General features: G+C 37.7%; 1 protein-coding gene across 1 annotated transcript in view; it reads left to right on the forward strand.

Moving 5' to 3' along the window:
* The window catches only part of NELL1 (neural EGFL like 1), a 252,769-nt gene that overhangs the window by 173,613 nt on the left and 62,083 nt on the right, over nucleotides 1-17,073 (forward strand). The window contains exon 7 of the mRNA XM_036765115.1: nucleotides 7,033-7,129. Coding sequence (XP_036621010.1) covers nucleotides 7,033-7,129 — 97 coding nt within the window. The remainder of the gene's footprint in view (nucleotides 1-7,032; nucleotides 7,130-17,073) is intronic.

Here is a 17,073-nt window from a genome sequence, read left to right on the forward strand (position 1 = left end):
CATTTTCAGATGAGGAAACTGAGGCAAACAGGATTAAAAGACTTGCCTGTTGTTGTACAGCTAGGAAGTGTCTGAGGCCAGATTTGAACTCAGAAAGAGGAGTCTTCCCAATTTGAGTTCCAGCACCCCCCCCCACTGTGCCTCTTAGTTGTCCAAGCGACCCTAGAGGAGAAAAAATGACCATATAGTACCCAGTGGGAAGGTCATTGTGGGGTCCTTTCTTCAGAGAGAAAAGTCTGTTTTTCAATTGTCAGCAAAAATTCAAGATAACCTTTTTAATTTAGCATCTCGTTTGGTGTTCATATTGTTTTATTGAGCTTCAGTCTAATACTTGTCGATCCCCATGCTTTAAGGAAATTCATTCCTTAGTATAATTGGTATAGGTCCCAAGGAGTCTTTTCAGAGGCCTTTACTTATCCAAGTAAATAAAAATCCAATATTCTTTCCTGAGTAATATTGTTGAACCACTGCTTTGTTTTGTGTTCAGCAGTAGGGGCTTTATCTGCTTATGGAAAATAAAGTTCTTCATAGACTATTGACTAACCTTTTAAGCAGATGAGACACTCAACAGAGAGGACTGTTTTCACCACAGTCATGAATAAAGATCTCTGATATATACCTTGAAGAAGATTCTTAATGTGATCTGGTAATTCAGAGAATAGTTTTCACAGGGAGCGTGCCCCTTTGCCTTTGTCTGTTCTTGTCTCTTGTGCAGTTTTGCATTGTGCTAGCTGTTTAATTTTGCATGGTGCTATATTCGAAGTGAGGTAGTTATACTTTAAAATGTTGAAAGCTATTAATGCGTGCAAAACTCCCACAATTCCCCTAAAAGAACTTAATAGGATATCACCTTGTTTTATTGTTCTTATAGGTGGAATATATCAACATTGAAACAGACTTTAGTTTTTTCTCAGAAGGAGGCTTTGGGTGACTCTAAAATAAATAGATTAATTGCATTGGGATACCATTAGAAATATAAGAAATTAGCCTAATTTTAACTGTATTAAATGGAATGCAATTAAATAATGTGTTCACCTGAAGGAATCTTGTCTATCTCACCAGTTTTAAATTGCCAACTATTTTGCCCATTATTTCTGTAAAACAAAATGTTTTCATATTATAACCTCCTGAAATATTCATGGGTTATCAGTATTCAACAAGGATGCCTTCATTTTTCCCTGGGGACAAATACGGGAGGAATATATGTTGATTATCTATTGTTCTTTATCTAGGATATCATACCAGTGTGTGAGAGGTCTTGGGCTTGGGAATAATTGAGGAAAGGGAAGAGGGGACAGTTACTAGAAATGTGATTACATATTATAGAATTAAGTTTTCTTAAGATCGATTGAGGCAAATAGTGAGGTAAAGTTGGTTATTTAATTTCTCATCTGAAATTTCATAGAATCACAGAATCTTAGAGTTTCAGAGATGGAAGGCACCCTAGATCCTGTCTGGTCTAGACACATGCAGGAATCCTCTGTGCAATATAGCCTACAAAGTCAGGCATTTGATTGAAGATATCCAATGAAGGCCATCCTCTTAGCACAAGTAGCCCTTCAAGTAGACAAAATGCCAGCTTTGAAGTTATGGATAATGGATTCAGATCCTGGTTCTGCTGCTTACTTTGTGTGACTTTGGTTAGGAGAGTCACCTAACCTCTCTGAGTCTGTTTTCTCACTTGTAAACTGTTGGGATTGGACTAGATGACCTCTAATATGCCTTCCAACTTTAGATCTATACTCCTTCTATTCCCTTTTGTATGTCTTTAATTTTATGGTACTTTTTTCTTATGTGGAACCAAAGCATAAACCAATTAAATTTCCACCCATTGCTCTTCATTTTTCTTTGCTTGCTACCTTCCTTATAACTCTTTAGCAATGTGATTGCCTACATTCCTCATTTGTATGGGAAGATGGCTCATCTAACATTTTGTCAATTGCATATTGCAACACATCTGGCTCAGAGAGTCTGGGTTAGGCAGTGGTCTACAGCCAGATCAATGCCACATGGGCAGGCTGGGGTTGCAAAGCAATGGAGGAGAAGAGTGCTAGAGTTAGCATAACAGTAGAGATGAGTTTTAGTTCTGGAATCAAAGAGGGTTGAGTTATTGTGTCAGAGAGGACAGCAAAAGGTGAAAGGAGTGTATGGAAGTGACATAGGTCTGGACAGAGGGATGAAGACAAAATATCAGTCCTTGCAGAGTGGTTGACCTAGATGAACTGAGAACAAGCCAAGAGCAGAACTTTATCAAGTGACACTTTTAGCTTTCTGAATGAATATTGTTTTTCTTTGATTCCTTGGTGTGCTGGCATACACTCTTCTATTTCTTAAAGAATCAATACTGTCAAAAAAAATCAGTACTGTCAGTTCATGAGTCCAGCATAACTATCTTAGCTAATGCTTCCATACTTTACTGCTACTGCTATTTGGTGTCCATTATGATTTTGAGGTAAACAAATCCAAACCATTCTCCAGGAATTACTTTGAAAAGTGGCATGTCTATATTCTGTCCTGTCTTCTTCTGTCATGTAGGGGATGGAGAAGGAGAAGGAAGAAACTTCTAATGAAAAATACAGACTCTTGAGAATGATAAGAGTATTGGTTCTTACAAATTCAGGGACACATCTACCAGTATACACAAAAACGGGGAACCTGTAAAGCAGTGACTTTAAAAAGTAGCGGCAAATAAAGTATCTCTTTTGGTTAAGCAGCAGATCTTGGTGATTTGTAACAAGATATGTACCACTGAAAACAGACTTGCGAGCCACTTTGCAATGTAGGCCAATGACTGCCAATCTTGTCTGTAGCCTATAGTTGGACTTGAAGTACTTACTACTTATTTTATTTGGAGCCTATATTTAGAATTCAAAAGATGATCATTACCCATCTGGACTGTAAACATTAACAGGCCAAAGACTGTATCTTATCTAAACTTTGTCACTTAGCACCTAGTAGCATTCTGCAAAGTGTATGTTTTTATTTTATTTTACTTTTTTTAAACATATTTAGTTTTCAGCATTGATTTTCAGAAGAGTTTGAATTACAAATTTTCTCCCCATTTCTACCCTTCCCCCCACTCCAAGATGGCATATATTCTGGTTACCCTGTTCCCCATTCAGCCCTCCCTTCTGTCATCCCACTCCTCTCCCATCCCCTTTTCCATTCCTTTCTTGTAGGGCCAGATAAATTTCAATGCCCCATTGGGATGGGTTGGGAAGGAGCAAAATATAGTTAGTCTTTCACAACATGAGTATTGTAGAAGGGTTATACATAATGATACACATGTGGCCTATGTTGAATTGCTTGACTTCTTAGGGAGGGTGGGTGAGAAGGGAAGAGGGGAGAGAATTTGGAACTCAAAGTTTTAAAAACAGATGTTCAAAAACAAAAAAAAAGTTTTGCATGCAACTAGAAAATAAGATATTTTATTTTTTTTATTTTACCAGAACACAAATACAGAATAGAGAAAAGAAACAAAAACATATCATAAACTTAAATACTGAAACTTAAATGCAAAATAAGAAAGAAAAATCACATCATGTGCATAGCAGAATAAGAGAGGATTCAAAATATGTAACAATAAATTTTCATTTCAAGGAAGCTTGTATGATAAATAATACACCTTGTGTTGTGAATTGTTCATCTTCTATTTGCTTTCTTGTGTTTTGTTCTCTGCTGTGCACTTTTAAACTTTGTTCTCTAGTTGACTCACAGAAATATTTAGGGATACCAGATGAAGTTGAGATCCATAAGGGAGCCCCCAGAGTCTTCTTCCTCCCTCCTCCAATATTTTTTAAAAGCAGCTAAAGGGGAGAAATAATTTTGGCTTTGAGTTCTTACTTTCATATTTTATAAAAGGCATAGTTGGCTCCACTGGGATGACAAAGAAAGCCCTGCCAGGTAAGAGGAAGATGGATGCTGCCCAACCAGAGGTCAGAGGATACTAGATGTGCAGTTGGAAGATCTGGGCTTCAATACTAGATCTGCCAGATACTAACCTTGTAAATCTGGGCATGCCACTTAACAGCAGCAGTCTGTCTATAGGATGGTGGAGAATAAAACTCACATAAACTACCGTGCAGGCTGCTTGGGACAATCAAATAAAATAATTTAGATGAAGACACTTGATAATCACCAAGCACTATGTGAATATTTAAAAATAATTTTGTTGATTTATTTGGTTTTTACAAATTGCCTAAATTTCCCGTGCCATGCCTCTCCCTCAGAGAACAATCTCTTATAACAAAGAATTTTAGCACTCTATGAATATGAATGTAATTCCATTCAACAAACATTTATTCACTTCTCTGGACCTCAGTTTCCTCATTAAATAAGTGGGCTAAACTTGGTGAACTCTAAGGGTTTCTTTCAAGTCTAATTATTAAGAGTCTATCAGAATATTAAGCAGTCATTGTGTGCAAAGCATTATTCTGGGTACTAGTGAACTGTAACTAGTGAACTGGGACCTAGTAAACTGTATAGTTCAGATAACAAAGTTCCTCATTTAATAAATAAATATCTCTAATTCCTGATAAGTGTATAGGTAACATGCAAACAAAGTGATTTTTGAAGCCTTATTGGGGCGGAAGGTTATTACTACTAGGAGCATTGGAAAAAGATTCCTCCTGGAGTAGGAGGTATCTGAGTTGGGTATTAAAGTTGGCCAATTAGCCAATAAACATTTATTAAGCACCTACTATGTGCCAGGAACTCTGCTAAGTATGGGAGATACAAATTCGAAATGCCTTCAAAGAACTTGCAATCCAATGTGGGAAGAAAACACCCAAAGCTGAAAAGATTGGGGAAAGGGAAAGTACCTGTAAGGGGCCTGATGGAGAAGTCCAAGTGAGTGCAGCCAGCTGGGAAATTGAGACATTGGCCTGGGTGCCTTCCTTGAATGGTGGTTCTGAGACAAGCTCTCCTCTTACCTTCCAATAAGAGGGGCCCTTAGGAAGAGAGGGTATTGATGAGGGGGGTGGGGGCAGAGCGTCAGGGCTGATGTGATCTTGCAGGATAAAGCAGCCAATCAATGACAATGGAGAAATCTAGAGGAGTGCAGTGTGATGGGAAGGAGCACAGTACATCAGAGGGAGGGATTGGGGACCATGTGAGTAATGGCATGGATGGAGGAAAGTGTGGAAAGCTTTGGAAGAATCCATTGTGGCTGGAGGTTAGATATATAGTATTTATCTTACTACTGAGTTAAATTCAACTACTATCTTCTGCATAGCCTTTCCCCCCCTTTCTCCTATTACCTCTTATAGCAGCTGTTTGGCAGTCCTTCTTTCCCTCCCTAGATTGCCTTGCATTTACTTACAGGTTAACTATAAGTCCTCCGTATAATCCAGGGCCTTTGAGAGCAGGCAGGCCTGTTTGCATCTAGGTATCTGTAGTGCCCACAAGGAATAAGTGCTTATTGAATTAAATTGAACTATGTGGAATTGAATAAAAAGAAAGAAATGAGGGGGCCATTCAGATAGAGAAGGGTTGCAGTTGTTGGAGATCTGTTGAATTTGGAGACAGGTCAAGGCTGGAGATAACAGATTTGAGTATCAGTTTGACAGAGGTGAAAGTTGAAACTATTGAGTAAATAAGTGAATCAGCAAACATTTATTGAGTGCCTGCTCTGTGTCAGGCATTGGACTAAAGGACAGGGACACAAGGAGATTGCCTAAAAAGTGAGCAAAGAGCTAGGGAAGAAGACGCAGAAAGATTTATGAATTTTGAAATCTAGAAGCATATGGAATATTGAAGCCAAGGGAAGTGAGAGTCTCATAAAAAATGAGGGGGCAAACAATGTAAGATATTGCTGGGAGCTCAAGAACTCTTTTCATGCAACTATTAGCTGCAAAGTTCGTTTGCCTTTGGTTCTCTTACATTCGTCATTCTTCTTGAGCTCTCCGTGACATCTAAGTTGGAAAGAGACATTTCAATAGAGTGATTGGGACAGAAGTCAGTGCATGGAGTGGGGTGTGAGAAAGGGCTGATATCAAGGATAGACAATTTTTTACAAGGAAGAGAAGATGACACAGTAGTTTGATAAGTTAATGAGTTGAGTCAAGAGAAGGCTTTTTAAAAGGGTTTTGGGAGACCTGAACATTTTTGTAAATAGAAGTAAATCAGCTGATAGAGAAGGAGAAATTGAAGAAATTGAGAGAAGTGAGGATGGTTGCTGAGATAAGATCTTGGAGAATGCAAGAAGGGACAGGATCAGGGGTATAAGTAGAGAGACTGCCTTAGGCATTGAGATACCTTTTCTCTGAGCCAGGAGAGGAAGAAACGAGTGGGAATTGAGTGGGGGAATTTTCAAGGAATTGAAAAAGTTAATGGAAGCAGCTGTCGTCAATCTGCATCAGTCTTAGTGAAGAGGGCTAAGTACTCCTCGTTGAGGAAAATATTCAAAGCAGTCATTATGCAGCATGAGATAGAGGGTCAATAAAGTTAAGTGGAAAGATTGGCAAATGCAGAGGGCCAGCTGAAGCAAGTTATAAGAATGTCCATTGGTACACACAAGACCAGGGTAGGAGTTGACTCACTGGACAAGTCCAATGCCAGCGGTTACTGAAGGAACAGAAAGTAATTGTTGGTGTTGCTCCCTCAGGTGTGGTTTCAAGGCCCTGTGGTCCAATGTAGAATATTCCTTTGCCTGCATTCCATCTATTATGCTCTTGTCAGAGAAAACACTTAGCTCATTGGACAGGATATTAGTATTTTAATGAAACTCCTCAGCTTCTCCTTTGGTTCTGCCTCAGTTGCTTATGGGTTATTAGTATCAAGCACTTAGGGTTGTTTCTAGTGCAGAATAAAGTGACCAAAAATTGACCAACAAGATGAAGGCAAGGAGAAAAAAGGAAACTTGGGTAATCTTTCAAGGACTGAAGATAATTGTAAATCCTACTTGCTCTTTCTAATATATCTTTCTGTATCTAACAGCCACAGTTTAAATGTATCTGAGCTGGGTGGCAGTGCTTACTTTTCTGCTTTGAGCTATGGCTGTCTTTACAGTAACCCTGATATTTCTATCTACAGGATCTATGAGCGAGTGATAGACCCTCCAGAAACCAGCCTCCCCCCGGGAAGCAACTTATGGCTTGGGCAGCGCAACCAAAAGCATGGCTTGCTGAAAGTAAGCACAGATTCCTTTTTTTAAAGAAGATACATGTGTGTGTGTGTGTTGTGTGTATGTATACTCGCGAGTCTTTTAATTTTTTGAATGTTTTACTGATGTCTTTAACGAGCTTCCTCACTCCCCCATTGAACCCTACTATGTCATAACAAAGAAAAACAACCAGTACAATGACCATGTCTGACAGTGTCTGCTGCAGTCCACTCCTGTGAGCCTCTTGCCTTGGCCAATAAGTGGGATATATTTTTCATTATTTATTATCCAAAGTCATTATGAGGTTTTCAATCACTCACATGGCTCCTATGGGAGAGCTTTTCATTTACATTGTTGCAGTCATCATGGCATACTTCTCATCTGTTTCTACTTATTTCATGTTTGAATGAGGACAGAGCAATCTGGACTGGTGGAGAGAATACCCCCCATTAATGAGATTAGAGCTTCATTGGAGTAGTAAGAGAAGACTATAGCCGGTGATGTTCTGCAATAATTATGATTAACATTTGTAGAGCATTTCAAAGTTTGTAAAGTGCTTTATGTACATTATGTAATATGAACCTTGCAACAGTTCTTTGAGGTAGGCACTACAGGCACTATAATACCTACTTTATAGGTGAGTAAACTGAGTCTCAGAAAGGTAAGTGAATTGTCTATAGTTATTCAACGGATGTCAGCAGTGGATTGGAACTTAAGACTTTCTCACTTCAAGTTGTTCAGCATTGTGTCCATCATACCCATTCCCTTTAGAAATGGAACAAGGAATGTCCCCTTGGATTCTGGGCTTGTAATAAGCATTGCAGACAGAAAATATGGATAGGGTACATAGTAAGCAATTAATAAAATAAGTAATTTATTCAGCAATTGCTTTTTTAATTAAATTAAATTTTATATTTTAAGTCATTAAACATCTGCCCTTTCCCCATCTCCTGTTATGAATGAAAGAAAAACTTCTTATTACAAACATTCATAGCCAAGCAAGATGCATTTCTATATTCATCATGTCTAATAGAAAAAAATATACATAACATGCAAAATAATATAAACTAGTATATAAATATGTAAAAATAAACTATATTTATTTAAAATTAAAAGTATGTGTGTGTGTGTGTGATTTTACACTCTGAGCCTTTCACCTTTATATCAGCAGGTGTGTAACATCACTAGTCCTTTGGGATTGTAGTTGGAGATTATAATGATCAAACTCACTAAGTCTTTCAAAGTTGTCTTTACAATATTATTATCATGGTGTAACTTTACTCTGTATCAGTTCATATGAGAGTTTTCAGATTTTTGGAAACAATTCCATTTCTTACAGCAAAATTGTTCATTCACATTTTTAAATGTGTTTTAATGACTTTTGTATTTGCTCTTCAAGGTTTCTATACATCTCTGGTCTTTCTATCAGGAATTCTTGGAAATCCTCTATTTCATTAAAGAGTCATTTCCCCCAGTGGGATTATTACTAATTTTTTCTTGATCAGTAATTCTTGACTATAGGCCTATGTCTTTTGCTTTGTGGAATATTATAGTTCAATTTTTCCATTATTTTATGGTGTTGTTTGTTAAATCTTATTGTGTGGAGTTTTTTTTGATACTTGAATTCTTTCTTTTCTGCTTGCAGTATTTTTATTTGATCTGGTTGAGACTTTGGCTATAATATTCCTTGAAGTTTTCATTTTCAAGAAGTGATCAGTGGATTCTTTCTATTTTCACTTTTCCCTTTGGTTCTGAGAGATCTTGGCAGTTTTTTTAACATTTCTTGAAATATAATTTCCATGTTCTTCTATTTTATTATAACTTTCCAGTAGTCCAATAATTCTTAATTTCTTTCTACTTTATCTGTTTTCCAGGTCAGTTATTTTTACTTTGATAGCTTACATTTTTCTAGTCTGTTGACTAGATGTTTCTAGTCTTTATTGTTGCCATATACAGCAATTTGTTCTATTTGGCCCATTATAGTGTTCAGAGAGCTTGTTGCTGGGGTAAGATTTTGTCCCTCTTATACCAAGGTATTAATTCCCTTTCCAGTTCTTTCTTCCATAGCTTTCATTTCCCATTTTTTTTCCACTATCCTTTGCACTCCATTTATTAAAAAAACCTCTCTTGCTTCATTTATTCCAGGAATTCTGTTTAATTTGTGCCCAAATTGTTTTTCTTTAAGGCTTTGCTGTTTGCTGGTTTTGGAGTCATTCTCTCGTAGGGTTGTATCTTGAGTGTTTCTGTCACTATAGTAGCATTTTGGAGGTGGGATTCTTTTTTTGCTTGTCATTTTTCCAGCCTACTTGTAAACTTCAGAGTTAATGTTAAGACCAGTCTCTATGTACTTTTGGAGTGAAGGTCTGGGCTGGTTCTGTTGTTGCTTTCTTTGGGTATTGTGTTATACTATTTCAGACTCTCAGGGACAGGCCAGGCTGGGAACCTGCAAGCTTTCCTTGCTTTCCAAATAGTCTGATCCAGGACAAAATCTGATGGATGCCCCCCTGAGCTGAGCTTTTCAAATTCCTGATTTGGGTTTCTGTCTGACCAATACAGCCAGCTGACAATCTCTACTGGTTCAGAATGACAGAACTGTAGGCTTCCTTTTGGTCTGAGGTTCCTGACTTGGTTATTTCTCCGCAACTTTCTGACTATGCTAGAAGCTGTAACTGAGACTCTTTTCTACTCCTCACATCTGAACCACAATACTGCTGCTTGCCTCTGTAGTTCCTCCTTGCTCGGTTATAGGGCTGAGTTTTACCCTAGCTTCTCATGCTAGAATGCTATCCCTGGGTGCTGGTGCTTTCCTCATTCTATCCTGGATCTGTGATCTTGTACAGACAGTAGGTGACACCCTGTATAATGATAACACCCTAGTCTGGGACCTAGTCTTCCCTTTGAATGCAGTCTGGGAGCACTGGGGTCCACCATACTGACTCCTGGCCATACTTTGTCCCCAGTGTCCACAGACCTTTTTAGCTGTTTCCCTATGCTGACTTGGCATGAAAAAGCGATTCAGGATCTAGTTTGGTGTGTTTTCTACATCTCTTTGGAGTTTTGAGGGAGAGCTCACTGCATTTCTTCCTTCTACTTCACCATGGTGTCTTGACTCCTCCTCCTCTCCCCATAAGTATGTCTTTATTGAATTCCAGAGATATGCATAGCACTGCAGCTAGATGCTGATGGGGAAATGAAAGCAGAGTGAGGTTTTCCTTTCTGGGAGGTTGCAGGTAATCTACCTACAGGAGACAAAAGATGCACATTTGAAGCAGTTAAGTGACAAAGCTGCCTCCAGCTCCGAGAGTTTGTGATTTCTCGTGAATACAAAGTAGCATATGATTAAACAGAGGACTAAGTGATGCAGACATTATGTACAATATAAGTTTATAGAAGAGGAGATTGCCGTGGGTTACGGTGGATGAGGGAGGCCTCGTAAACGAGGTAGGATTTACTAGGAACCTACGATCTCCTCCTGTCTTTATCTTTTCCAAAAACCTGGTGGCTTTAAGTGGGAGTAGCTTGTTCTGTTTGCCCACGGGAAGAATGGCAGAATGGCATTTTGAAGAATGTGGCCCATCAGCCAAACATGCCTTCCCTCTCATTGTTTCTTCATGTTAGGTCTCTGAAATAGTGTCTCCATGAATGTGATCTTCAGCTGCCCAATTTAAGTCGCATTTCTATTTTGCTTTTTTTTTTTGGGCTTTCTGGTCACAACCTAATTAGTTCTATGGGTCATATTCTATAATGCTAGATGAACAATGCGATCTTTTCACATTGATAAGGAAGCAAAATAAACCAGAGCCTCACCACGAAAATGATAGCTTTTGCTTATACATCATAGACATTTCTGGATAGTGCAGTGGAAAAATATTTTTGGAGTTAGGGACCTAGCTTCAGATCCTGGCTTTGCTCCTTATTACCTGTGTGACTTTGGGTAAGTCATGTAATTTCTTTCTATCTGTTTTCCTCATTTCTAATATGTGAGGATTAGAATAGAAGATCAGTAAGGTCCCTTTTAGCTTTAAATCTGTAATCTGTAATGATCTACCTTACTCTCCTTTCTTCTCATCCTTTCTCTTCCTCTCTTTCCCTGAAGGATTTTTTTTTTTGCTACATTGTATCAACTCCTCAATCATCTTGATGCTATAGAGATTTGGTCCCTCCTACCTACCTTCCCCTCACCCCCGGCCCCAGAGGCAGAATATTTTCTCTAAAGGAGAGTTGGAACATCCTTCCAGTTTTTGTAACATAGTAGGTGCTTTTAATGTCTGGGGAACCACATCATTTGATTTTATTGCTGTGGATCTAAAAGTGCTTTTGGTATGTTTTTAGGCTAAAGTAACATTGTTCTATATTTTAAATATTAACATGACACTTCATAGGCAAAGTTAAAGCAAAAAACTAGACACATTCCATGAAATTTGAGCTTCCTGGTGCATTCTTATGGATAATGTAAAAAAAAAAAAGTGCTATTCGTTGAAGAGCAGGGGATATAATTGCCAGCTGAGTCCCAGCCAGAAAAGCTCCCAATATTAAGTAATTCCTATCGGGGACAACCTAAGACAATCTGGGGATTTCTTCCAATCAAAACAGTATTCATCTAAAAAACAGCTGTGGTGATAGTGATAGACTTATCTGCATTTTAAGATTGCCATGGTTTTTCCATTATCAAGATGGTTGACTACCCACTCAATTTCCCTTTGATGCATTCAGCGTCTAAGCTGATTTCGCAGTTATGATTTTAGAGGAGGGAAAAGGGAAAAGCAAAAGGTGACGATGGACTTCAGTGAGCCAGTGAAACCCTTTGAAGCCATATGGCTTAGTAGGGCAGTTGTGACAAGGCCGTTACTGTTGATAACTGAAGAGAGTTGCTGTCCAAAAGCTTTTTACATTATGGATCTGGCTTTTTTAAGAGAGATGAACAAAAGAGGTAGCGCCAACCTCTGGTAAACTGGAGTTCAAAAGCTGTCCCTTACCTGGACTTTGCTGTCACCTCTAACAGCTGAGCTGTCTCTGAGAAATGAAATTGATGGCCTTATTTTCTGCTGCAGCTGTTGTTTTTTTACCTCAGCTGCTTCCTATAATTCTGCAGATGGTAAACATATGTTTATAGCCACATCGGAAAAGAAGCTCGATGGGATTCACCCATCTTTAATTCTTCTGTGCAGAAATCCAAAGTCAGAGAACTCTGGGATCTTATACATTTGGAAATTAATATTTCTGTGCATCAACACTTTGGAAACAGCAGGGTAGCTAATGATATGTTAATGAGTTGCCAGTTTTTATTGATCATAATGAAAATAGACAAGTGCCTTTCTTGGCTTTTATGTGTGCCAGAATATTTTATTAACTGTCTTCAGGGCAGAGATACATAATTGGTTGCATTTTTTAGATCCTACTTGTAGATTTCACAACTCTTACTTTTTGTTGCTCAATGCAGAAGCCCGGGTCTTTGCCAGTTTATAAACAGTGTACATCTTCATCCATATATTTACATGCCCAGCAGGGTACCCCCTCCCTTTTCCCTTTCAAGGCAATTTGTTTCAGTGTTTTAGCACCAAAAAAAGTGAACCATTTTCTTCAATGTAAACAGAGATCTGCAGGGAAATAAGAGTGTTAAAAAAGAATTAGCATTTGTTTGGTATGAAAACTGTGCTTGCATTTCTTTCTGAAGGCTTTGCGTATTATTATGAGCTCATTGTTATGAGCTTAATCGTTATTTCATACATAAGAGCACCTTAATAGCATAATTTAATAATTTTTATGCATGTGTGTTTGTGTGTGTTTGATGTGTGCATGTATCTTCCCCTTCTACCTGCAAAATGAGAAATTTTCTGGGAATTGTGGGAACAATACACATGAGTTTCTTGAACATTAAAAACTCATAATGGGCCACTTACCTATTCCAAGTCAATTTCTCAATGCACCATTAACCAAAAGAAGACCATTGTGGGGAACAACAGGTGAATTGAATAAAGAAAAGATAGCAACCTGTTTCCTCTTCTTGGCACAGCGCCATCCTATTAACAACCAAACCTTAGTAATTTGGACACCCCTCATTAAGGATTTGTGACATTTCAGGATGCCAGGCTGAGCTGAAGTCAAATACTGCACCACTGTTGGAGGATAAAAAAGGCTTATGGAGCAAATTGATAGAATAACAAGATTGCAAAGAAGGCCTTAGTCCATCATTTAAACATGTGTATATACAAATGCATACAAACTCACCCACCATACTGTTTTCAGACACTTTAATAACTATATTTTTTCTTTTTTAAGTTTCTTTTGTTTGTAAGCAATTGAATTTTTAACTATGGTTGCTTTTCATCTAGTCATTAAAGCAAGTCTGGACTGCTGTCTGGCAAAATCTTATAAGCCTATGCTAGTTTTATTGGGGGAGCAGGTGCAGATTCTGCTTCCCTTGAAGATGAGATAGTCAGAATGTGTTCCCTCTTTCGAAAGGATGATAACATTAGGCACATGGAAACAATATGCCTGCATTTTTGACATGTACCGGACTTTTCATTAATTCTTTTTAATTTATTTTTTAAAATAAATTCGTTTTTTATTTTTAGTTTACAACATTAAGTTCCACAAGTTTGGGGGTTCCAAATTTTCTTTCCTTCCCTCCTGTCCCTCCTCCCCACCAAGATGGCATGTAATCCAATGTAGATTCTACATATACCTTCACATTGAACTTATTTATATAATAGTCCAGTTGTAAAGAAGAATTGTAACCAATGGAATGAATCATGAGAGAGAAGAAATGAAACCAACAAAGAAGGAAAAAAAAAAGAAAGTAAATAGTTTGCCTCAATCTGCATTCAGACTCCATAATTCTTTCTCTGGATGTGCATAGCTTTTTCCATCATGAGTCATTTGGAGCTGTCTTCAAACCTTGCATTGATGAGAGAAGCCAAGTCTATCAAAGTTAGTCCTTACAGATACCATGTGTCTGTAATTGTGTATAATGATTTCCTGATTCTGTTCCCCTCACTCAGCATCAGTTAATATAAGTCTTTCCAGGTTGTAATGAAGTCCATCTGCTCTTCATTTCTTATAGCACAATACTGTTCCATTACATTTGTACACCACAATTTGTTCAGCCATTCCCCAATTGATGGGCATCCCCTTGATTTCCAATTCTTTGCTACCACAAAAAGGGCTGCTATAAATATTTTTGTATATACTGGTACATTTCCCACTCATGTGATCTCTTTGAGATACAGCCCTAGAAGTGGTATTGTTAGGTCAAAGGGTATGTAAATTTTTATAGCCCTTTGGGCATACTTCCAAATTGCTCTCCAGAATGGCTGGATCAGTTCACAACTCCATCAATAATGAAACAATGTTCCAATTTTCTCATATCCTCTCTAACATTTATCATTTTCCTGTTTTGTCATGTTAGCCAATCTGACAGGAGAGATGTGGTACCTAAGAGTTGGTTTGATTTGCATTTCTCTAATCAGTAGTGATTTAGAGCATTTATAAATGGAAAAACATCAGTTGCTCATGGTTAGGCCGAGCTAATATAATAAAAGTGACAGTCTTGCCTAAGTTAATTTACTTATTCAGTGCCATACCAATCAAACTACCAAAAAAATTTTTTTATAGAGCTGGATAAAATAATAATAAAATTCATCTGGAAGAACAAAAGGTCCAGAATATCAAAGGAATTAATGAAAAGAAATGCTAGGGAAGGTGGCCTAGCCATACCAGATATTAAACTGTATTATAAGGCACTAGTCATCAAAACTACTTGGTACTTACTAAGAAACAGGGTGGTGGATCAGTGGAATAGGTTAGGTACATAAGACACAGTAGTCAACTACTATAGCAATTTAATCTTTGATAAACCCAAAGAATCTAGCTTCTGGGTTAAGAATTTATTATTTCACAAAAATACTGGGAAAATTGGAAAATAGTATGGTAGAAACTGGGCATAGACCAATATCTTATACCATATACCAAAATAAAGTCAAAATGGGTGCATGATTTAGGAATAAAGGCTAATACTATAAGCAGTTTGGGAGAGCAAGGAATAGTTTACCTGTCAGATTTATGGAGAAGGGAAGAATTTATGAGTAAACAAGAGATAGAGATCATTATGAAATGCAAAATGGATAATTTTGATTACATTAAATTGAAAAATTTTTGTACAAACAAAGCCAATGCAACCAAGATTGGGAGGGAAACAGAAAATTGGGAAGAATCTTTATAACCAGTGTCTCTGATAAAAGCCTCATCTCTAAAATATATAGAAAACTGAGCCAAATTTATAGGAAAACAAGTCATTCCCCAATTGAGAAATGGTCAAAGGATATGAACAGGCAGTTTTCAGAGGAAGAAATTAAAGATATCTATAGTCATATAAAAATACTCTAAATCACTATTGATTAGAGAAATACAAATCATTAATTCTCATGTGTCCCATATTTTACTGGATTTACACAGAAGACTGGCAAGATTTTTAATATTTTCTCCTAATCACTTGATATTTTCTGGTGGTCAGATTAATATTGATATCTAGCATTTATATAGAGCTTTAAGTTTTGTAAAATGCTTTATAAATATTACCTCATTTTATTCTCATAACAACTCTAGGAGGTGGTACTATTATTATCTTCTTTGTACAGATGAAGAAACAGAGTCAGAGTATAGGACTGGATTTGAACTCAGGTTATCTTGACTTCAGGTTCATTACTCTATTCACTGCACCACCTTGGGCTAAAAGAGCCAGGGTCTCCCAATGCATCCTGCGCTATCTCCAGTCATCCTGGTGAATATCAGGCCACTGGATCCAGATGGCTCTGGAGGAGAAAGTGAGGCTGGTGACCTTGCACAGCCCTCCATCACTCTAATCAAAGTCAAGTGCGAGTCATGTCATTATTTTCCTGATGCCATGGTCCTCTTCAAGCATGAAGGATAAACACAACAACAACACAACCACCTTGGTGCCCAAGTTAGCCAAAGGAATTTATAGAAGCCAGAGCGTCATAGATTTAGAGCTGGAAGAAATGAAACAAAGGTTATCTTGTCCAACATCTTCATTTTATAGATGAGGAAAATAAGATCCAGTGACATGGACACAAGGAAGTTGATATGTGGCTAAGTTGAGATAACATATGGGTCTGAATAAGAGCTTGGAAATAGGCAGATTTGGCAATGTGGTAGGCAGCCAGGTGATGCATTGAGCCTGGGTGGTGCCAGGCCTGGAGTCAAGAAGGCTCATCTTCCTGAGTTCAAATCCAACCTCAGACTAGTTGTGTGACTGTGGGCAAGCCACTCAACCTTGTTTGCCTCAGTTTTCTCATCTGTAAAATGAGCTGGAGGAGAAAATGGCAAACCATTCTCCAGTATTTCTGCTAAGAAAACCCCAAATGGCGGGGTCGCAAAAAGTTGAATGTGAAGAGTTAACTGCAGAAACAACTCAAGAACAACAATTCGATTATGTTGGAGAGTTGTATTTTTATAGGCTTTAAATCTGGAACATAGCTTAAAAATCATTTAGATCATAATTAGGAGACTTAGTATAAAAATATACTTCTTCTGATACAATGCTACATTGCTCCAGGTTATAATAAAGTAAAATGAGGGGAAAATAACATAAATTCTTTCTTTTTTAAAAAAAACTCAGTTATCCTATGAAGCAAATCGGGGTGCTTCAGATATATCCCAATCTGTAGAAATCCTAAATTTCTCAAATGAAGGGAGTTGGGTTGAATTATTATTTCAAGGTTATTATTAAGCATCTCAAAAAAACCTAACTCCCATTGACAAGTCAAACTGTGTCACCTCTTTTGTGTGTGTGTATATTTAAAAGCAGTTCATCTGAAAAAACAAGATGAGATTCTTAGAACAGCTATGGATTAGTGAAAGACACTGGACAGTCAGTATCTTTTTTATCTGCATATGCATTTCTTCAATACAACACAAATGGGCCATCATTTGTAATGAAGTCACTGGTGTCA

The sequence above is a fragment of the Trichosurus vulpecula genome, chromosome 6 (assembly GCF_011100635.1).
Source record: "Trichosurus vulpecula isolate mTriVul1 chromosome 6, mTriVul1.pri, whole genome shotgun sequence".
NCBI lineage: Eukaryota > Metazoa > Chordata > Mammalia > Diprotodontia > Phalangeridae > Trichosurus > Trichosurus vulpecula.